This window comes from Erpetoichthys calabaricus, chromosome 2 (genome assembly GCF_900747795.2).
Source record: "Erpetoichthys calabaricus chromosome 2, fErpCal1.3, whole genome shotgun sequence".
NCBI lineage: Eukaryota > Metazoa > Chordata > Cladistia > Polypteriformes > Polypteridae > Erpetoichthys > Erpetoichthys calabaricus.
In genome coordinates, this window is record NC_041395.2 from 199822848 (window position 1) to 199846798 (window position 23951).

At 38.6% G+C, this 23951-nt stretch overlaps 1 protein-coding gene across 4 annotated transcripts in view; it reads left to right on the forward strand.

Annotated features, from left to right (window-relative positions):
- Positions 1-23951, forward strand: part of fgf12a (fibroblast growth factor 12a) — a 268355-nt gene that overhangs the window by 81397 nt on the left and 163007 nt on the right. The window contains exon 1 of one of the 4 annotated variants that reach the window (XM_051922256.1): positions 22088-22420. The exons of the other annotated variants lie outside the window; for them this stretch is intronic. Within the exon in view, the coding sequence (XP_051778216.1) occupies positions 22330-22420 (91 nt within the window). The 5' untranslated portion in view covers positions 22088-22329. Of the gene's footprint in view, positions 1-22087; positions 22421-23951 lie in introns of those variants that run through there. 4 annotated transcript variants of the gene reach the window in all.

Genomic DNA, 23951 nt, shown 5'->3' on the forward strand with positions numbered 1-23951 from the left:
ATCATTTTTGCACATTTTTGTCGTTATTTTACTATTTTTCAAATGTTGTTTATGCTTTTCAGGATTGTTATAACTTCATTGCACCACCAATTTGTTTTAATTTTCAGTCATGGCTGCAGCATTACTGTTTACTGTTACTATGCCAAAGTATCACATCATCGCACTTCATTATTTTTTTAAGATGATGCTGTGCAACGTCTGGAATTCTAGCTTTGAGATATTTCTAACAATACAATTCACATTAACTTTATATTTAAGATAGATAGATATATAGATAGTGATCTTTGCCTAGATTTATTTTTCTCCTAGTTTGGTTAAGACTTTTTTATAGTTATTTGACCTTTGGTTTGGCTTTGTCAAGTCACTGGGGTTTGTCACACGCATTTTGACAAAGAATTATAACTTCCTTTGTCCTTTTTCATCTCCTGGTTACGGCATTCTTGTCTCCCTTTTGTGGACATTTTCACAACAACAATGGGAACATATTAAAAATCTTTCAGAATGTTTGGTTTTGCAGAGTTGGTCTATTTACAATAAGCAACATCCTCTGCCAACACACACTGGAATTTCAGGCTGTTTATGGCCATGTAACATGGATCCTCCAAACAGGAATAAATCGTGAATAGTCAGACTTATGAAAAAAATTTCAAATCAAACATAATAAGTGTTTACTGTAGAGTACGTTAAATTTTTCTATAATGTTTCAGCTATTAGTGATTCCTTGGGGTTCACAGAATTAGTCTTAAAGGGGACAGAACAAGACTGAAAATTAAAAATGAGACCCAGCACTTGCAGTGCATTACTCCTATAAAGCTCAAACAAGCAAACTTTCTTTACTTTTTGCAGCAAACACCAACCCAACCAAGGCACTTCACAAATGCTGTTACATAGTACAACTTGAGCACAGGCAGAGCAAGTGAATCAGTCAGGGTCACCAAGTTTGTTTCCTTAGCCATTACATCACGCTAATGGTGATGATTGCTGAAGCATATAGTGGGTGGGCGAAAAGAGTTCTGGAAAGACCTTTATTAGACAGCTGAAAGCAAAACATGTTGATGTCATTAAACAACAGGGTACGGTACTGTATAGGGCTGTGCTATGTCTTAAAAGTTCACTTTGTCATTTCAAATCATTGACAATTTCTGTTTTACCGCCAGGGCTTTTTGAGAAATGGGTAGACGCTTGTGGATTATGAGTAATTAGTTGCTCTACTCATGTACCACAGAAAGTGTATACACTTGGCAGTAGGATCAGGTGATTGTGGAAGAAAGGTGCGGGAGCATTTTACCTCAGGATGCAGTAGTTTTGTAGTCTCACAGACTGATGTCAACTCAGCACATGTGGCGGTATTTTGTAAAGTTATTATGATGATTCAAAGGTTTTTTGTTACAAGTTTATTTCATATTGCTACAAATCACAATGCTGTATTGGCATGAAACTCTAAAATCAGATCTGCCTCATCATAAAATAAATTTGAAAAAATGTCTATCAACAGGAAACTAGAAGTTACTAATTGTTTTTACTCTCTCAAACACTGCATCCTTAGTTGTTGACTTTCCAGCATCTTCTGAACAAAAAAAGAGACTCTGCATGTGTTATAGAAAGAAATTCATACTTCTTTGTGTTTCATTGTGGGCTTGGCTATAGCACATATTTTGCCTTTTTTTATCATACGTGCAAACACCATTCTGCAAAAAGTTCATAACGCTGAGTGTTGATTGGTAATGTACAATTTATAATGTGCATGCAGGTGGACTGGCTTTAAAAAAATGTAAGGCACTGCATTGATATATAGTGTAATCAGTTTATTTCAGATTTATTATTTCATGTACTTTGTACAATTACATTCCTATTTGCCCACAAGCAGTGCTTGAAGCGGAAACAAGTTACTGGCAGTACTCTGTTCAGCCAATGTGTCTTTCTTCCTCGCAATTTGTTATTACTTTTACATAATGGGATTGTGGTTGTCCCACTTGGAGGTCATAGCATGTAGCATGTAGCATCAGTATATGCTATCAAAGGGAGAGCTGATCCCCATGAAGCATTAAGCAGTGCCCAGAAGACCAAACAAGCACTACCACGCTGGCACTTTCCTTGTCTGCTGCCCAAATTTCACTGCATAGGTTATGTAAAATGTATAGGTTCCATCTGACCTGCTACCCTGCCCAAGATAAATGGGGGAGGAGAATGGATGGTGAATGAAAAATATTGTAACATTGCTGAGATTTCATCACACAAATGAGCTTCTTCATGGAACCCTTTAAAATGAGCAAATCAGCCAAAGTATCAAAAGGATTCCAGCTTGTGCTGCCACATTGAGCGATCATTTTAAAGACAGTGAACTACCGTAAAGAGCAAGAAACCATGGGTACTCAGAGTCTGTGAGCACTGCAGCGGCGCTGTACTAAAATATACTTATGTTCTTCCCATAATGCACTAATCAGGCTGCCATCCACTAAAGTATACTTCCACTAGATTCAGGAATCTCACATGTCTCCTGCTGCGAATATCAGTGCCTGACAGCATTCTTGTAGGGCACACAAGATTGAAAAAAAAAAGGCTAGAGTTTGACGTTTTGAGCAAAGTTCTGCAATGTTTGGAGTCCATTGACAATGTGCCCAGCCAATATTATCATCCACTGGCTCAGCCCTAGTATGAAGGTGGGAAGTGGAGGGTTGTTTGAAATCTTTTTCAATAGTAAGCTTAGATATAATTATGAGGTTTGTTTTTGCTTTTAGTCCAGTTTCCTTGAATTATTTCCTGTTATTAATTGTTTTTTTTTAATGTTTCTGTATGTTTATCGTTATGACAGTGACTCACATTATGCCATTTTGTAGCAGTCTTGATTCTCTGTAAAGCTATTTTGCAGTATCTTTCCAAGGTTCATGGCTTTGTTGTTTGCCCATCATTATACCAGTTGCTACTGGTAGTCAGAGTTAACATGACACATGACATCACTACATAGCAGCTATGTATATAAGTTGTTAACAAGGCATTTAGTTATCACCCTAGCTTTATAATCATTCTACAGAAATAATTTTGCATGTTCACAAGTTTGTTTCTTTTTTTGGCTAGTGAAGTCTTCTTTTGATTAGTTTGGCTCCTGACAGCCCTGTCCATGCTCCAATTGTGATTCTCACTTTATCTGTTAGTTCGGTTTGACTGATTTCTGACCTCAGCTATCTGCTGTTCCCTTTAGAAAGCCTTTTTCATTCTCCCAATCTCACCTCATTTTTCAGTCTGGCACAATCTAAATATGAGATCCTGGCTGTTGATCTGTACAGAGGTGTTTTGCAGGACCTTTAGGGATCTTTAATCATTACTGCATGAGGCTGACCATGCTGGTGATTGTCAGGGCATATAGGAGAGCATTGCTCAGTTTTCCCAATATAAATGAGAAATATGTGGCCAATAGAAGTTAGTAGCTGGCATGATGCACTGGATATTTTACATCATTGTGCCCTGTGGGACAGTAAACCTGCAGATTCCAGAGTAGGTGTGGCCTGCTAAGAGCGATAATGTATTAAGTTCTTGCCTGCTGGTCACCAGACTGTCTTCTGGTATCTCTTTGTGCTCACTGAGGCATTAACAAATGAGCACATCTATTATTTAGCAAAGCTGTGCTTTAGCAATAACCTCTTCCTACCGCCTTAGAGTTGAAGAAATAGGTTAACATACTCTGAGAATTCAGCACTTGAGGAAGCACGGGGGGATAGTAAAGGTTTTATGGATTCAGCTTCTATTATGAACTCATCCAAGGAGAAATGGCATTGTCAATTTTTTGGAATGACACTTAACAGAGAAGTGGTCAGTGTCCTAAGCTTTCTTCTTGAAACCGGGCAAATTCCACATCTTTGACTATTCTGAACTGAAAGTTTTGATAAATAATAAATTCTAGGTGTTAGCTTCTCTGAATAGAAGGTGGAATCTTGTTATATAAGTGTATCTTTATATAAAATTATTCTTCATTTAATGGGAAGAGGGTTCCAGAATCACAAGAGGAGGAGGAGTTAATCATGCCAGCCATTAACATTCTCAAACTCACTTAATCTAATTCAGACTTGCAGAGGGCTGGAGCCTGTCCTGGCTTCATGGGGCACACAGTAAAAACAAATTATGGACATGGTGCTTATCCATCACAGGGCCTCCTCACACACACTCACACAACATCAATTTGGAGTTACCTATTAAAACTAATCTGCACATCTTTGGGGATGTAGGCAGACAATCAGAGGTAAACTCAAGTAGACACAGAAAAGGAAAGGCAGAGGCTACCCAGACTACAACCTGGCATGGATTTGAATCAAGGATGTTGGACACATGAGGCAGCAGCACTAACCATTGCACCAAACCCATTATGATTTATTCAGGAAAATTCCAGTTTAAATTAATGCCCTCCCCATCTCCATTACTATTAACTGTGGTCTCTTCCACTTACTACAAAGAACACTCAAATGAACTCTGGAAAGGTGCCTGTTTATTGGTGACCTCAGCGCCATATAATATAGTAGACTAGAAAAAGAGTCTATTTAAATGCTTAATGGGAAGATCCAATCAGGTAAAATAAATAAAAAAATACAGGAGCATTGAAATGTCAGATCCTTGGTCTTAGGAAGGAAGAACTTTTGCAAGAATAAAACAATAAGCATTACAATTTCCTAAAATGTGTTTTAGCATCTTCCAGAGCTTTACTGAATAGGACAGCAATGAGGTAATGACTAGAGCCCATTATTCACTATAGGCAACCTTATCTATGCCACTAGGCTATAGCCTAGAAGATTGCTGGTTCTCTCCTTGCTCCATATTCATTAGTTCTCCCTTACAGAGTCCTTTCACTTGCCTCTGCAGGCATACTGCGCCTTCATACATTGCAAGTGGCTTACTACGGTGTCTGGACTGGGAAGGCACTGTATAAAATTACACTTGTCTATACTTACTGCAGGGTTTTTGAGGAAATATAAATTCACAAAAGTTAAATGAGTGATATGAAGCAGAACAAACTTGAGCCATACACATCCTTTTAGTAACCATGATGGAAATAATCAGATAATAATAATAATATTAATAATAATAATAATCAGAAGAGGGAGGCACTGTGGCACAGTGGGTAGTGCTGCAGCCTCGCAGTTGGGAGATCTGAGGACCTGGGTTCACTTCCTGGGTCCTCCCTGTTTGGAGTTTGCATGTTCTCCCCGTGTCTGCGTGGGTTTCCTCCGGGCGCTCTGGTTTCCTCCCACAGTCCAAAGAAATGCAGGTTAGGTGGATTGGCGATTCCAAATTGGCCCTAGTTTGTGCTTGGTGTGTGGGTGTGTTTGTGTATGTCCTGCGGTGGGTTGGCACCCTGCCTGGGATTGGTTCCTGCCTTGTGCCCTGTGTTGGCTGGGATTGGCTCCAGCAGACCCCCATGACCCTGTGTTCGGATTCAGCGGGTTGGAAAATGGATGGATAGATAATCAGAAGAAGGTGGGAGCGGAGGATGCCATCATCTATATGCTACACCGATCCCTCTCCCACTTGGACAAAGGCAGTGGTGCTGTAAGAATTATGTTTCTGGACTCCTCTAGCGCCTTCAGCACCATCCAGCCTCTGCTCCTTAGGGACAAGCTGACAGAGATGGGAGTAGATTCATACCTGGTGGCATGGATTGTGGACTATCTTACAGACAGATCTTACGTGCGTCTCGGGAACTGCATGTCTGACATTGTGGTCAGCAGCACAGGAGCGCCACATGGGGCTGTACTTTCTCCAGTCCTGTTCAGCCTATATACATCGGACTTCCAATACAACTCGGAGTCCTGCCACGTGCAAAAGTTCGCTGACGACACTGCTATTGTGGGCTGCATCAGGAGTGGGCAGGAGGAGGAGTATAGGAACCTAATCAAGGACTTTGTTAAATGGTGCGACTCAAACAACCTACAACTGAACACCAGCAAAACCAAGGAGCTGGTGGTGGATTTTAGGAGACCCAGGCCCCTCATGAACCCTGTGATCATCAGAGGTGACTGTGTGCAGAGGGTGCAGACCTATAAATACCTGGGAGTACAGCTGGATGATAAATTGGACTGGAATGCCAATACTGATGCTCTGTGCAAGAGAGGACAGAGCCAACTATACTTCCTTAGATGGCTGGTGTCTTTCAAAATCTGCAATAAGATGCTGCAGATGTTCTATTAGAAGGTTGTGGCGAGTGCCCCCTTCTACGCGGTGGTGTGCTGGGGAGGCAGCATAAAGAAGAGGGACACCTCACGCCTGGACAGACTGGTGAGGAAGGCAGGCTCTATTGTAGGCATGGAGCTGGACAGTTTGACAACTGTGGCGGAGCGACAGGCGCTGAGCAGGCTCCTGTCAATCATGGAGAATCCACCACATCCACTAAATAGTATCATCTCCAGACAGAGGAGCAGCTTCAGCGACAGACTGCTGTCACTGTCCTGCTCCACTGACAGACTGAGGAGATCGTTCCTCCATAACACTTTGCGACTCTTCAATTCCACTCGGGGGAGTAAATGTTAACATTATACAAAGTTATTGTCTGTTATATCTGCATTTTTATCACTCTTTAATATTGTTTTTTTTTATCAATATGCTGCTGCTGGAGTATGTGAATTTCCCCTTGGGATTAATAAAGTATCTATCTATCTATCTATCTATCTATCTATCTATCTATCTATCTATCTATCTATCTATCTATCTATCTATCTATCTATCTATCTATCTATCTATCTATCTGCAATATGGTACAAAAAGAGATATATGTATTTACAGTTGTGCTTGAAAGTTTGTGAACCCTTTAGAATTTTCTATATTTCTGCATAAATATGACCTAAAACATCATCAGATTTTCACTCAAGTCCTAAAAGTAGATAAAGAGAAACCAGTTAAAGAAATGAGACAAAAATATTATACTTGGTCATTTATTTATTAAGAAAAATGATCGAATATTACATATTTGTGAGTGGCAAAAGTATGTGAACCTTTGCTTTGAGTATCTGGTGTGACCCCCCTTTGCAGCAATAACTGCAACTAAACGTTTCCGGTAACTGTTGATCAGTCCTGCACACCGGCTTGGAGGAATTTTAGCCCATTTCTCCATACAGAAAAGCTTCAACTCTGGGATGTTGGTGGGTTTCCTCACATTAACTGCTCCCTTCAGGTCCTTCCACAACATTTCGATTGGATTAAGGTCAGGACTTTGACTTGGCCATTCCAAAACATTAACTTTATTCTTCTTTAACCATTCTTTGGTACACTGAAAAAAGTATAACATTGATGTTGTTCATTCAACGTAAATTTTCTCTTTCAAGCAACATAAAATTAGTCATTTAGTGTTGTAGCTTGAAATATTTGGTTTCAGATCTCAATCAAAGTAAAAAAAAATTGTTTCTACCAAAGTAAGTTATGGTGGAGGAAATAAACTTAGAAATCCTATTTCAGTTAACTTAATATTTTAGTTTGTTTGTGTGCTGTGTTTGAGGGTCCGTTTGTATATTCTTCCGGTCGAACTTTCCAGCGTGCTGGCTTTCCAACTGCCAAAAAAAGAAGAACAACTTAAAAAACAGATTTAGTATAAAACAAGTGAATTGCACCCAGTCACTCTAAATGATTTGCCTCAACTTAAAAATTGTGGGATCAATAAGCTAAAAAGAATTATATTGGTTCAGATTGAAAATATTAAGTGTGAATCATCACATTTTTTTTTTCAGTGTAGAACGACTTGTGTGCTTAGGGTCATTGTCTTGCTGCATGACCCACCCTCTGTTGAGATTCAGTTCATGGACAGATGTCCTGACATTTTCCTTTAGAATTCTCTGATATAATTCAGAGGGACTCTTCTCTGCATATGGTTCTTTGTGTGAAGAAAAACTTTCTAACATCTGTGCAAACTCTGCCCTTAACTAGTTTCCAAAGTTATCCCTGTGTTCTTCTTGCAGAATTTATTTTAAAGTAACAGCTCTGATCTACTGTACTTGTTTTTGTACTTGTACTTGTATGTCCTTTTATAATTTTAAAAATTTCAATCATGTCCCCTCTTAATGCTTATTAGTTTTAACTGAAAAGGTTCAATTCCTTTAATCTTTCCAAATGGCTCATACCTGTTAGTTACCGAATCAGTGTAATCACTCTTTTCTGAACTTTCTCTGGTACTGCTATGTCTTTTTTGTAATATGGAGACCAAAACTGTACATAGTACTCCAGATGAGGCCTCACTAGTGCATTATATAACTTAAGCATAACCTTTCTTGACTTGTATTCCACCTTCTGTGCAATTTATACTAATACCCTATTAGCCTTCTTGATCACTTCTGTGCACTGTCTGGATATAGATAGATAGACAGTGAGAGTCCACTGTGACTCTCAGGTCCTTCTCATAAGGTGTACTTTAAAGTTTCACACATCCCATTTTGTATTTAAATCTAACATTTCCACTTCCAACATTTAATACTTTACATTTACATATGTGAATTTCCCATTGGGATTAATAAAGTATCTATCTATCTATCTATCTATCTATCTATCTATCTATCTATCTATCTATCTATCTATCTATCTATCTATCTATCTATCTATCTATCTATCTATCTATCTATCTATCTATCTATCTATCTATCTATTTACTTAAATTTCATCTGCCACAAATCTGTCCAAGCCTGTATGCTTTCCAAATCCTTTTGTAACAATTTACATGATTCTATATTATCTGCCCTATCACCTAATTTGGTATCATTTTCTAACTTAACCAACTTATTGATTATATTCTTGTCCATATCTTTTATGTATATTTAAAAGAGCAGTATCCCCAGCACTAATCCCTGAGGTATACAACTTTGAACATCACCTAATTCTCAAAAAGTCCTCCTCACCATAACCCTTTTGCTTTCTGTGTCTGAGCCAATTTTATCCTACCTACAGACCACACGCTTTTTTAGTTTGATCACTAACCTATCAAAAGCCTTCTGAAAATCAAGATAAATAGTATTATATGAAAGTCTCGTATCATATTCTTTTGTTGCTTCCTCATAGAATTCCAGCATATTAGTGAAACATTACATTCCTTTTCTGAACCCATGCTGAGTATTTGCTAATACTATTGTTCTAGACATGTGCTGCACAATCTTTTCCTTAATAACTGCTTCCATTAATTTACCTGTGATACAGGTTAAGCTTACTGGCTTACAGTTTCTTTTATCAGTGCGCTAACCATTTGTATGAACTTTTATTCCAGCTACTCCACCATTCTTGCCATATCCTAGATAAGTAAATGTTAGGTTAATTTTTCTTTTTTAATTGGCACCATATGAGTGTGTCCTTTCAATGGGTTGGTGTCATCTCCAAGACTGTTTTTTCTTTTGTACCCAATGCTGCAAGGATAGGCCTACACATCCTCTCACAATCCTCAACTGAATTGAGTTTGACAATGTTATGCTATTTTGAGAGAGTGTAGGATATCGGAGAAGTCAAAAGTGAAACAGTGGACAAACATCAAGCAGGACAGTAAGAAATGATCATTATTTCTGAGCAACGAAGAGAGAGAGAGGAAAAAAAGTAAAGGTCCAGAATCACATTGGTGAAAGATGAAGACATAGTTTTGAAGAAAGCCACAACAGTGGTAAAGATTACAATAGCACCTGTTAAAAAGTCCAGACGGTTACAATACAGTTGGATAGAAATGGCTTCTAATATGCTATTACTCAAACACAACCCTGATGAAAATGATAAAAAAACACAACCAAAAAGCTAATTTAGTGTGAGAGGTAAAGTTCTGCAAAGCCAAATGGGAACCAAGTACAGGGGTTCCAAAAATGAAACTTTTAAAAATGTTCACATTGGGTCGTAAGACACATTAAACAAGGAAGATATGCTGCCATCAGCTATGAAGGAAAATGAGTGAAACAGGCAGCACAATACCTTGTGTTGTGTCAGCTCTGGACAACTGTGTATTTATTGTGATTTGCAATTCAATTACATGGTGTAATACTCACTTTATTCTGTCACATCAGGCATTCCTACCATCCATATATTAATTATCAAACCTGCTTAGTCCAGCACAGGGGTGGAAGTTACCCCAACAGCATTAGACATATGGTTGGAATAAACCCCACATTGGATGTAAGATGTTTTGTGGACAGCAGTGATGACACTGAGTTTACTACTTCTTTATAGTAACCTTTTATCCTTCTTTACTTTCTACATTTCTTATCAAAACTACTGCTTTCTGCTGAACACACAACTACAAGAGTACAATTTGTGACGTTCTACTGTCAGGTGCAACTCATTGTTCAGTAGCTGAAAGTTAAGAGGAAGGGGGCAAGTTATAATTCAGTCTTTAAACATGAACATGGTCTAATAAAAGAAAAAATGTGCACATGGAATAAAAGCCGGTGCACTGAAAGCTGTAACTACAATGATCATCAATGTGAATTTCAAAGAAAATGTTAAACCTACACTGTCCTAATTTTTCAGTACTGTACAGAGAACTTTTTGGCAAACCATCCATCAAGTCATCCCTTTTCCAAACCAGCTGAATATGAAATTAGGGCCAAAAGCAATCTTATTAGCATAGGTGCAAGGCAGAAAGCAGCCCTAGAGGGATGGTGTTCATTGTAGGACGCATTGTGCGCATTCTCACTTTTACTCTCAATGTATCAGTTTTGGAGCCTCCAATTAGTCTAACATATTCCAGTATGAGATGCTCGAATCTACTTGTCTAGGCTTCCGTTCCCAATAACACTGAAATAGATTTGGCTGCTTTAAGAAATGCATAGATGTTTCAGTTTTAAGTAGAATATTACAACTTTGACTATATGAATTTAACTAACGATACTAATTAAATGTCCTTGAAGACATTCATTGAAAAATGTGTTAAATACCAACTATTACCGCATTTAATTCCCTTCTCCATTTCTTATTTACCTATATATTTATATCTCCCTTTCTTTTGTTTATTGTTGCCTTATTAAAAAGCCCTAAGCAATTCTCCTTTGGCTAAGCTCTCCTTCTCAGGGGTGGGGTTTGATTTGTCTTCAATTTTGTTTGGTTATAAATTGATCTATTTGTATGGAATCATTAATAAAAATTAATAAATAAAAAAAAGAAAAATGTGATAAATACCATATTTGAGTTTTTAGAACTACTGGTGTAGAAAGATTGTTGATATAGAATGCCACACCATACTGAAATTATATTTTAGAAGAGCATGATACATCCTATTGTCTAGCATGTTAAAAAGTGTTTGTTCACAAAATGCAATGAGCACCACTTTCTTTTTAGCACAGACTGCTATAAATATTTTCACACAATCGGTGCCTTCCAAATGTCCAACAGTACAGAGAGAAACTTCACTATTAATGGTGTCAGCCTAGTACTCTGTTTACATTTATTGAGTTGTCTAATTATTTACTGCCAACCCCTCCACCCTGCTGGAGTTTACCTAATAATTCCTGTGTTTATTTACATCACTGTGATTGTGTGAGCGCTCTGTCAGTTACATTTGAGATTTTAAAGGCGCAGGCTGCAGTAACTGAATTGTCAACTTTAGGACTTGATTCATTCTTAACACTATAGTCTAAGTGCTATATACTGAAATGAACACTCCATATAATGGGATTGTGACTTTTACAATTTGTTTGTATACTGTACTTTGAACAGTATACTTTTATTGCATCGACTGTAACAGACTAGTGATGTGCTTAAAATAACTGTATTTATCAGGCATTAACAATTCAACAAAAGCTGAAAAATGGAGGAGACTCTGAGTATGTGTGAACTGAGCTGCATGTTTTTTGGAACAGTGTCTCAGGACAAAGTGTATGTACTGTTAAGAATAATTTATGTTATCCTAAATACCGTCTTTTAAGCTTTGTGCTTTATACTTTTGTAGAACTGCTTGATGTCATCTTTGTGACATTCTTTATTGTATATTTTTGAATATATTTTTGCTTTTTCTTGTGCCACTTGCTTGTTTTCCTGTTGCCCAGTGCTTGTTTAAGTTGGTCCTTCTATTATGAAATTCATTGTATTTTTTGTATTTTACTTTATTTTAATTTGGTTGAAATACATAATATGAATAGTCATCACCTGAGAGAACACACAAGTCTTCCAATGAAATGTTGGGGTGCCAACTGGGTTGCCCCTTTTAATAATTAATTAATTAAGCAAAATAAACACGCCCATGGTGATGAAAAAAGGAACTCAATAAATGAGCAGGCTGTATTGCCTAATTATCAAAAGGAGAGTCAAGCTCTGTAGAGGTCCCAAGAGCAGATCGGGGCTGTATCTGGCGGTCTGATCTTCTCTAAGTGAGGTGGCCCCTTCTGACTTTATAGACACTGGACCAGATGGGGACAGGGACAGTTATCCTTATTTAGCATTTTCTCTGAGGTATGGGCAGGAAAAGAGTCAATACCATCAGCGACAGTGCCCCCTGGGACAAAGACACACTTTTCCTTGATTTACCCCTCTGCTCCATAGTTTAAAACTACAAATCAAACAATTCCGAGGTGAGTAAAGTGCACATTGCAGATTTCAATTTAAGGGTAGTTGCCCAATTTTGGTCCCACCATGTAAAAACATTTCAGTGCACCCTAATATTTAGGACATAGTAATGGTAGGTATGTTAAAACAGTCATATTTAGTACTTTGTTGCATATCCCTCGCATGTAATGACTGCTTAAAGTCTGCGATTCGTAGACATCACCAGGTGCTGAGTATCGCCTATGTTGATGCAGCCATTTTCAGCACCTGCTTTTTTCAGTTGCTTGTCCTCTTAAATCTTCTGTTCAGCATATGGAAGGCATGCTCATTTAGATTGAAATTGGATGACTTACTTGGCCATTCAAGAATTTTCCATTTTTTAGCTTTGAAAAAACTCCTGTGTTTCCTTAAACAGTATGTTTGGGATCAATAACTTATTGTATATGAAGCTGCATTCAAAGTGTTAAGAGACATTTACTGAAACTTGAGTAGATGTTTCCATAAACCTCATAATTCATTATGACACTGCTGTCAGCAGTTCTATCATCAATAAAGAGAAGTGTGCCAGTACCTGTGACAGCCATACATGTCCAAGTCATAACACTCCCACCACCATGTTTAACAGATGAGGTGGTATGCTTTGGATCTTGGGCCGTTTTTTTTTTTTTTCATCTCCATACTTTGCTCTTGTCATCAGTCTGATGCAGGTTCATCTTTTTCTTGTTTGTTTTCCAGAATTCTGCAGTCTCTGTTAAGTACTTTTTTACAAACTAATATGACTATCCTATTTTTGTGGCTAACTACAGTGTGGCTTCTGTATTTCTATTCATGAAATCTTCTGTAGATAGTAGCCTCTGACACATCCACATCTGCCTCCTGAAGACTGTTTCTGATCTTTTGAACAGGCATTTGGGGCCTTTTCTTTACCATAGTAAGGATTTTTATGTCATCATCAGTGGAGGTCTTTCTTGGCCTACCTGTCCCTATGAGATTACTGAGCTCACCAGTGCCTTCTTTTTTCTTAACGATATTCCAGACAGTTGATTTAGGTAATCCTAAGGTTTCTTGTTTTTCAGCCTCATAATGGCTTCTTTGACTTTCATTGGCACAGCTCTTGTCCTCATGTTGAACAATGGCAACTACAGACTCCAAAGGTTGTCTGTAGATAAAAGTGAGCCTAGGTATCTCATGGCTGCCCTAAAGAAGCAATGAAACACACCTGAGTAATCGCAAACATCTGTGACACCAATTGTCCCAAACATTATGGTGCCCTGAAATGAGGGGACCATGTAGAAAAAGTGTTTCCACATAGTGTGACTGAAATGTACGCCAATACCCTTAAATGAAAGTCTGTAATGTGCACTTCAATCGCGTCTGAATTTCTTAATTTGTAATTTTAAACTGTGGTGCAGAAGGGTAAGTCATGGAAGAATGTGTCTTAGTCACAAACATTATGGATGGCACTGTACTGTATATATCACCTGTGTTCATTGCTTATGTAAATATAATGCATTTTCTCAAAATACAAAAAATGCCTTTTTCCCTCAAAAGATTTTTTAGATTTATTTTTGATAACTGAACATTTCAATATAGATTTCATTGACTGGTGAAACTTCATATTGTGGGCGGCACGGTCACGCAGTGGTAAGGAGACCTGGGTTTGGCATTCCCGGGTCCTCCCTGCATAGAGTTTGCATGTTCTCCTCGTGTCTGTGTGGGTTTCCTCCGGGTGCTCCGGTTTCCTCCCACAGTTCAAAAAACATGCAGGTTAGGTGCATTGGCGATCCTAAATTGTCCCTAGTGTGTGCTTGGTGTGTATGTGTGTGTGTGTGTCCTGCGGTGGGCTGGCGCCCTGCCTGGGATTTGTTGCTGGCTGGGATTGGCTCCAGCAGACCCCCGTGACCCTGTGTTAGGATATGGCGGGTTGGAAAATGACTGACTGACTGATTTCATATTGTCAGTTATTTTCATTGCATTTTATCACAACTAAAAATGTCATTTTTCTTATTTTGGCTAAAATTGATATTTATCTTTTACTAATAAAACTCTTCCATTTTTTGTTGTTAAATGTTTATGTTATTGATTATTTCTGTATTATTTGATTTTTATTGTATTATTTGATATACAATTAAACTAATTGTAGGATTTTCATCCATACCTCAGTTTTCTCAAACTACATTCCTAGTACAGGTTGGTGTTGGAAGGTTTCTTGATGCCATTGGTCACAAGACAAAAGCAGAGACCACACATTCATGTATAGAGGCACATAGGGCTGATGTTCAGACTCGCTAACTCACATGCCTTCAGAAAACTCAGTAAACATGGGGCACAGTCACAATCCACAATGGGTCAAGCTGAGGTTCAAGTGCTGCGAAACGGCAATTGACGCAGTGCACTTCCTTGACTTCTACTGAGACAAGTGTAGTGCAATTCACTGCTATGAGTTTGATTGTATTCCTGGCAAAAAATAAATAAATAAATGTAGTGCTAAGTACTTTTAATTATTCAATGCTTTCAAAATGACATCTTTGTGCTCTATGAAGCAACACTGAACTGTAAAGTGTTCCCAGTTTTTACAAATACATGAATATTCACATTGGGACAGTTTAGAATTGTCTATCAATCAAACACTGCTGACTAAAGCAAGAAAACATACAACTTCAAGCTGTGAAGACATTGGTTAATGTACAGATGAACTTCCTGTGGGTTCTTCAGGAATTTGAGAAAGCCTATAGTGACAACAGAGACTTTTATTGTTATTGAATTCTCTAGAGTTGTGTGGATTCAGGTTGTAATGACTGTCTAACACAGGACCACCTCACTGACAGTAAGCCAATTTAGACACTCAAGTAATCTGACCTACACATCTTTGGCATGTGAGATAAAAAATCCCATGCAATCACCAGAGTAGACACACACACTCTAAACTAACTTAAACTGAGGGTTAAGTCCAATGAAACAAAAATTATCTGTTGCACTGTTCACTTCTCTGGGAGGTTTGTAATATAATGGTTGATTGTGGCTGAGTTATGGAAGAAGGTATGAACCACAGGGTGGCACAGTGGCAGAGATGCTGCTTCACAGTATGAAGACCAGGATTTATGTCCTGGGTTCTTCCTCTGTGGAATTTGCATGCTCTCCATATGTCAACATGGGCTTCCACCTGGTGATCCAGTTTCCCCCACAGTCCAAAGACAGGCAGGTTAAGTGGATTAGTGATGCTAAACTGGCTTTTGTGTGTGTGTGTGTTTTCACCCTGCAATGGATGGGCGCCCTATCCAGGGATTGTTCCTGCCTTGTGCCCTGTGCTTGCTGGGGTGGGCTGCAGCCCCCATGACCTTGCACAGGATTAAGCAGGCTGTGGTTGGAATGACACGAATCACTGATAATTTGATTTAGCAACATTTAGTCAACTATTGCTCTTAAAATTACATAGTTCTCTTTAACATTACTAAATTAAGAGGTGATCTCTCAAGAATGACATACTTGCAGCTAGATTCAAGGTAACACAATATGTTACAAAAACTGAACATGTGTAAATATATAAAAAAAACATTTCTGGTTATGGTTTCATCCTGATACAGATTAATCAAGCACATAGACAAGGCTTAAGTTAATTACTTTTTGGCAGTCCAGTTTCTTATTTATTACAGCTGCATGTTAACAGAAAGATTAAATGTTTTCAAAGGTACACATTGATGAGTGTCATAAACACTGCTGTTTTTGGCAATATAATTCTGGCGGGATTGTGTGGACCATGGAGAATAATATTGTCAGAAGGAGTAGAGCCATCCCAAGAAGTCGTGCAGAAGGTGTGTGTGTGAGAGAGTGGGTGAGATAATAAAGCACTTAAAGAGCAGAACTTATAAGACCTGTTACTCTGCTTATATTCTTTGGCTTTTGTATGTGACCATTGGTGTTCTTGGGAAGGATCCTGGCTTGGATTGATTCATGTAGATGGTGCAAATAGGTGCCAATGGTGTTGCCTCTAACATCAAATGATCAGTATGAGGTGGAACCAGAAGTGTGAATGGGCAGGCAGTGGATGTGGCTTTCGGCAGGAAAAAAGCCATGGAAGATACAAATGGGAGTAGGAAACGGACCTTAGTAGACCTCATGTGAGTAAATGAGGGAGAGTCGATTTGTTTCACAATGTTTTAGCACCTGTGATGCTGGAATATGAACTGAATAAAGCCATACAAAATGAAGCCCTATCAACATTTTCTCATACAGTTCTATTGCCAAATAATAGTATTAAAAGATACATCCACATCAAAATCAAATAGACTAAAAGCAGAAACACATATGAATATTGTCTAGTTTCTAGTTTTTGTTCACTGTGCAAATTGCTACACTGCATTGTACATAAGTAATTGTTGTGATTTATGGTCATTACTACTACTCCAAATGACTCATTCTCACCTGGGCAAAGCTGGGGTTATGTTTTCTGATTTCTACAAAACCATCCAGTCACCCTTGTTGAGAGGGTAAGCTTAGAAATATACAGGTGATGAGCCTGTGATGTTCGGGATAATGTTGGGCAGATGGCATATTGTGAAACTCAAGGACTGTGTTTCTGATATGGATGTGAGCAACACAAGGGATACTCTTGTCTCCTTTCCTTTTCACTTTAAACACCTCAGACTTTAACATCAGGACATGTCACTTGCAGAAATTCTCAAGTGATTCTACACTTAAGGGTAGATAGATAGATAGATAGATAGATAGATAGATAGATAGATAGATAGATAGATAGATAGATAGATAGATAGATAGATAGATAGATAGATAGATAGATAGATAGATAGATAGATAGATAGATAGATAGATAGATACTTTATTAATCCCAAGGGGAAATTCACATACTCCAGCAGCAGCATACGGATACAAAAAAACCAATATTAAATTAAAGAGTAATAAAAATGCAGGTAAAAACAGACAATAACTTTGAATAATGTTAACGTTTACCCCTCCGGGTGGAATTGAAGAGTCGCATAGTTTGGGGGAGGAACAATCTCCTCAGTCTGTCAGTGGAGCAGGACAGTGACAGCAGTCTGTCGGTGAAGCTGCTCCTCTGTCTGGAGATGACACTGTTTAGTGGATGTAGTGGATCCTCCATAATTGATAGGAGCCTGCTGAGCGCCCGTCGCTCTGCCACGGATATCAAACTGTCCAGCTCCATGCCTATAATAGAGCCTGCTTTCCTCACTAGTTTGTCCAGGTGTGAGGCGTCCTTCTTCTTAATGCTGTCTCCCCAGCACACCACCGTGTAGAAGAGTGCGCTCGCCACAACTGTCTGATAGAACATCTGCAGCATCTTATTGCAGATGTTGAAGGACACCAGTCTTCTAAGGAAGTATAGCCGGCTCTGTCCTCTCTTGCACAGAGCATCAGTATTGGCAGTCTAGTCCAATTTATCATCCAGCTGCACTCCCAGGTATTTATAGGTCTGTACCCTCTGCACACAGTCACCTGTGATGATCATGGGGTCCATGAGGGGCCTGGGCCTCCTAAAATCCACCACCAGCTCCTTGGTTTTGCTGATGTTCAGGTGTAGGTGGTTTGAGTCGCACCATTTAACAAAGTATTGGTAGTATCGATAGGGAGTATGATACACAGTATAGGACTCAGGTGGAGAAAGTTGTTCTCTTGGTGCAAAAATAATTGTCTACATGTTAACATCAGCAAAACCAATGAATAGATTATTGGTGTGTTGAATTGATAATATCACTTCAAGAAACGCCCACCGAATCAACAAGCTATTTAAAAGGGCAGGCACAGTTATATGACACTCTCTGGACGCCTTGGAGGTCATAGCAAAGGAAAGAATTAAAAAAAAACGGAGTGCCATTATGAACAATGCTGCACATCTGCATTCTGATACACTAACACTGAGGACTTTCAGCCAATGAATTATTTAGCAGAAGTGTGTCAAGAAACATTACTGGGGCTCATTTATACCAACAATAATACACCTGCATAATGCCTCACTGTTGCTGCCAAGTCAGAAGCTTTCTTTCTTTTTAGTCATTCTGGTGTCTTTTCACACCACAGTGTGTCTGTGTATATATATTTAGACCACCTCAGCTTTTCCTATTTTGCTTCAGATTTAATATGTTGAAATGCAATGAATGACCTACAATAGTGAAAAAGTAAGCTGTAAACTGACAGAGGTTTAAATTTAAAGTTTAGGTTAGCAAAAAATAAAAAAAGGAAATTTCAGAATATTACAAATGGCCCTTCTTCAGGGAACAACTAGTAGGTTACAACCTACGGATGTTCTGCAGCAATTAAAATAAATTAAGCCTTGCAAGTTGAAGCAAACAATTTTCACAGTTGTCCCAACATCTGTTGATTACTTAAAAACCCTCTGTCTGTCATAAAGCAGTCGTGTGTATGTTGTGTGTATATATATTTAATGAAGCTTTACTGTATATATATATATATATATATATATATATATATATATATATATATATATATATATATATATATATATATATATAGCTTAGATCTCAGAAAAGGGAAGTAATTGTGTATACATCTGACGAGCCCCAAGTAGGGCGAAACATATGTCATGTACTCTTTGTATTATTGGTCAGGTACTATTTAACATATCCATGATCTGCTTCTCGCAACTGAAAGGCCGTGGCAGATGTTTACTGACTGGTTGACCAACCACAAGCGTTATCTGGTATGTAACCACCCAAATAATCAGATTGCGATTATCACATATAATTAGATATCTATTGTGGCAGACGACCAGATACCTTGACCCACCGGGATGCCTGGATCAGGGAAGGACCGGGAAAGGGGAAATATCTTCCCTGGGCGCAAGAGGGCAGCCCCCCTGATTTCCACCAAGGACCACGGATTCGGAGCTGGGAAGCCCAGCCCTGTGGGGGTCTGTGGCCAAACCCAGGGGGCACCTGGATGGTTACTGAGCCTTGGAGGACAGATGATTTCACATACTGCAATTAGAAACATCCTTCTAGATATAATGTTTCTTTTAGCATACCATTGGAAACTGGAAAAATTAGATTATGATGAGTAAATTGCATTTGCTGTCACCATTTTAGTAACATATAAAATCATACTGGCAAGTTTACTATTTAATTTTTGAACAGCAGTGCCATCTACTGGAAGATGGGGAACATTGCCCCACTTTTCCTTACAGGAATATTCCACCCAAAAATTATTTTTTTATACATTGCTTACCCCATGTAGTTTGTAATGATTGACGAGAAAAATGTAATCCCGTGTTTTTGTGGAGAAAAGACATAATCAGTTTTCTGACAGAATGGGACCAAATGGTGTCCAATGTTGGACAACAACAAACAATGTGAAAAACATCCAATAAAAAAAACGTACGTTATTTGTGTTGCATTATTCCACTGGTCAAGACACCCATACGTATACTCACAATGTACAAAGCATATGTATTTTTTGAATTAAAGACAGGACATTTAACCAATGAATGAGAGGGAGAGGCAGTTCTTCAATCCAAAAGTGCGACCTTATGGGTAAGGGTTTGTGTGTTCACTACTTTCATTTTTCAGAGTTATACACAGCGGAGATCGTTCTGTCATATGCAGCAGATGTATGAGTACACAGGATAGCCAGTGTGGTTGGTTAGTATACAAATTTATGGGCTGGTAAAGTTCACATGTAATGAAATGTGGAATGTTTGTTTTTCTAATAATTGATCAAGTTAATAGACATAAATCAATGTATACCTGTTAAAGCGTTTTGTCTTCTGTAAACATGGTCCCTTGCAAATAGCATTATTGAATACGTACCTGGGCTGAGAGTATAACGATCTAGAGCCATACTGCACACAATAGGCAAACAGAAGACAGATGGATACACTGTTAAAAATACTGGTTCTTTAATGGGACTTCATTGTTCTTTACTGAGTTGTGTGGTTCCTCAAAGAGGCACCATTTCATTCTGGGAAAGGTTCTTTGCATATGTGAAGTTGGTTCTTTGTGCTTTGAAAAACTTCCTAGTATGTAGAAAAAAAGATCTGAAATATTTGATGTATGGTAGACTATTTAGCAGGAAACTAACAGATTAAGAAAGCCTGCAGACGTAGTCAGTGGAAGTATTGCAACAAGAGTCCTTTTAAAATCATGAACCATTTCACAAATCTGTTTCTATCTATTTGTGGTTATTTACTTTAGGTAGCCTGTAGATCTAAATAAATAAAGATTTTTTCTGGAACCTTTATGTGGATGGGTAATTTGGAAAACAAAAATGATTCCCCTATACATAGCTCTGAAGAACTACTCCAGCACCTTTATTTTTAAGAGTGTATGTCCTGGAATTACCTTGGAGAATATTTAAACCTCGACCCCATATGTAAGTGTTTGGGGACATTGCCATGGTTAATTCTAAAGACTATCTTTTGCATCACCTAAAATGTATAGGTGTTTTTTTCTACCACATTTTATGTCCCTCAACTTCCTTAAGTAACATTACATTATCCAGTTCGGAATTGAGGAGGGTCGGAAACTGCACTGGACATGGCTCCAATCCTTACACACGCACACAGGGTCCGCTTAGAATCGCAAGTCTTTCAGTGTGTCTACGAAAACCGTAGCACCAGGAGGAAACTCCACATTCAAACGGAGAGAACGTGCCAACCCCACATGCACTGCAGCCAGGCGCGTAATTCAACGGTGGGCTCGACAGTCGTAAGGGGGCAGTGCCGATCCCATCACCATTCCACTTCCGTTACTCTGTGGAAATTCAAGTTTGTACTGAAGCTATATATCAGAACAAGCCGTCAAAATGATTTGACGTTACCCGACCCTATAGTCCAAATTACCTCCTTAGTTCTTACTCCTGTCTTCTTTCCAAAACAATATCGAGTCGGGAGTCGATAGTCCCCAGCGTGCTACTTTCACCGCAGTGCTTGGCAACTAACTGGTAATTCCGTACACTGTTTTTACATCTCTTTCTCAAGAAGTGTTTAACCTGTTCCCTGTTGAATACGCTTTCTCATATGACCTTGTGCTTTAATAAATAATAATAATTCATTACATTTATATAGCTCTTTTCTTAGTACTCAAAGTGCTATCCATACAGGGAGGAACCGTGAAGCGAACCCACAATCTTCCACAGTCTCCTTACTGCAAAGCAGCAGCACTACCACTGCTATCATCTTGGACTTATTTCTATACAGTATTATTTAATGTTCGCAGCGCTCGTAGTTTTCTGAAATGAAAGCTAGCCTAAAGTTATACATCGCCAGAAGTTAGCCACTATTTCATGTTACATTTGCTCCGAGAAGCGATTCTGCTTGCTTCGGCGATAAGACCGGAAGATGTCCATGTAGCTCTGATAAAAAAAAAAAATAAATTGCTTTTTATAGTTTGCTGACATGAAGAGATCGGTGATAATCTTTTAGGTTTTTTTTTTTGGTTGTGAACGCAACAAAAGTAACGCGTGTGTGGTTATGAAAGAGAGAAGAAGCGGGTCTTTTCATTTCGGTCAGTGTTTGGAATATCTGTGGCTTTAACGAGTATGCGCGCGCGCACGTGGGTCTCTATGGATGCATGAGTGCTCTCTCTCTCCCCCCCGACCGCTCACTACGTGTGAGGCGTCGTGTACTTCTCATCTTGCTCTCTGTTGCCGGTCGCGTGCGTGTAGCTAGTGTGCATAGTACAATAGTTGTTCTCCTAAAAGCCTTAAAATGTCACGGCTGAGCTTTTACAGTCTATCTGTAATAGGCAATCTTTTGCATTAAACCATACGGACTTTGCGGGCCGCTCCGAATTGGATATGTTTCTGTTGCCTACACCTGTATTTAGTTGAACATTGGACTTAGCCGGGGTTCCACAAAATCGCACATCAATGAGGATACTGAGGCTTTTCCTGAAGAAAGGAGCGCATATGCTGCAGTGTCTCTGTGGAAAACGCTTGAAACCGTCCAAGAGCCAAAGCGGTGAGTAGTACTTTCTTTTAGGGGTGCAATGAAAGAGGGTAACTGGTGGGATTTATGGATGGTACGGAAATTAATGTGTAAATGTCTCCCTGCGTGTTTGTGTATCTCTTTTTCTGGGCCATTGCCTGTGTATTATAAAGTGTTGCGAACTTTTAAAGTAGCTCTTTGTTTACTTAGTTTTGTCTCAGAATTACCCCTACCTGTATAACAGAAAATTAAGTTGCTGAAAAGTAACACGTCTAAATACATCAGGCTTTATTTCATATGGCCGCATCTACAATTTGACAGTGAGCAATGGCATAATCCGCGTCAGAGAACATTTAACAAGGGAATAGCATTATAAATGTATTACGTGTGCATAATGTCGTAATGCAGAAGGATAAATCAAAAGCTGAACTGCAGTAACCACTTGGAACTTGTCAAAACTATGCAAAAATATCGAAACCGTACATTGGGGCACTTCTCACAAACGTTAAAGAAAATATTCACGTAAAAGACAGCAGCGTGCATATTCCCTGGAGACCGCCTTACCAGGCCAGTAACGCTTGGCTCAATACTACCGTAAATTTGGCTGATTGAAAGTGGATGTTAATTATGGAGTACTAAAGCATACGCCTGTACTACATTCATTGATACTTTCTTCCTTAAAGACGTTACTGTGCATAATAAATCTCTAAGATTATTTTATTTATATAAAGTATATACAGTATTCTGTGTGTGTGTGTGTGTGTGCGTGTGTGTGTGTGTATATATTTATATATGATGCAACTGTACAAAATGCCAATTTGATAGCACTCTTACGAACAGAATTCAGCGAGAACCATTGCTTATTTTAATTTAATAATATGATTTGAATAGTCCTCCTTATCGTAGTAGATTGCTTTTACTGCATTTTACAGTGCATTACCTAAGAGTTATTTTATTTTTTTTAAGTGAGTGGCCATGAGGTTTAGCAGGGTTTGTTCAGCACCAGGGATAGATTCCAACATAGTAGCGATAAAGAAGGAATTTCAAAAAAAATTCAATTAAGTTTAAACGGTAACAGTGTATATGATCTGTTGAAGTGATGTGGCCCTAACCGATCTGACCCAGTCCACGACCGCAACCAAGAGTTACTTTATGCAAGTGATGTTACCTGGTGGGGCTGCAAATGTAAAATATTAATACATTTGTCAATATTAGCACATATTATCGTGATGATACGGACTCAATATAGAAAAGAGCAAATGCCGACAAGCTGAATATTCACTTTTACCAGGACGCTCCTGAAATAGTATGTATTTGTTGGCAGTTCTTTATAGTAAACGCAAACGGAACAATTTAACCGTTCCTGTTTACAGATCGTTCATAAAGGTCTTAAATGTAACATCAGATTTTTGAGAATATTATTATTATTATTATCTTTAATGTTATAATTATAGTCAACATGGTGGTGCTGGCTTTTTGCGCTTGAACCTTGATAATTCCCTTTTAGGTTTGTATGTTCCCATTTTTAGTCGGTATCTTGTAATGATAAGCTAGTTGGAAGCTC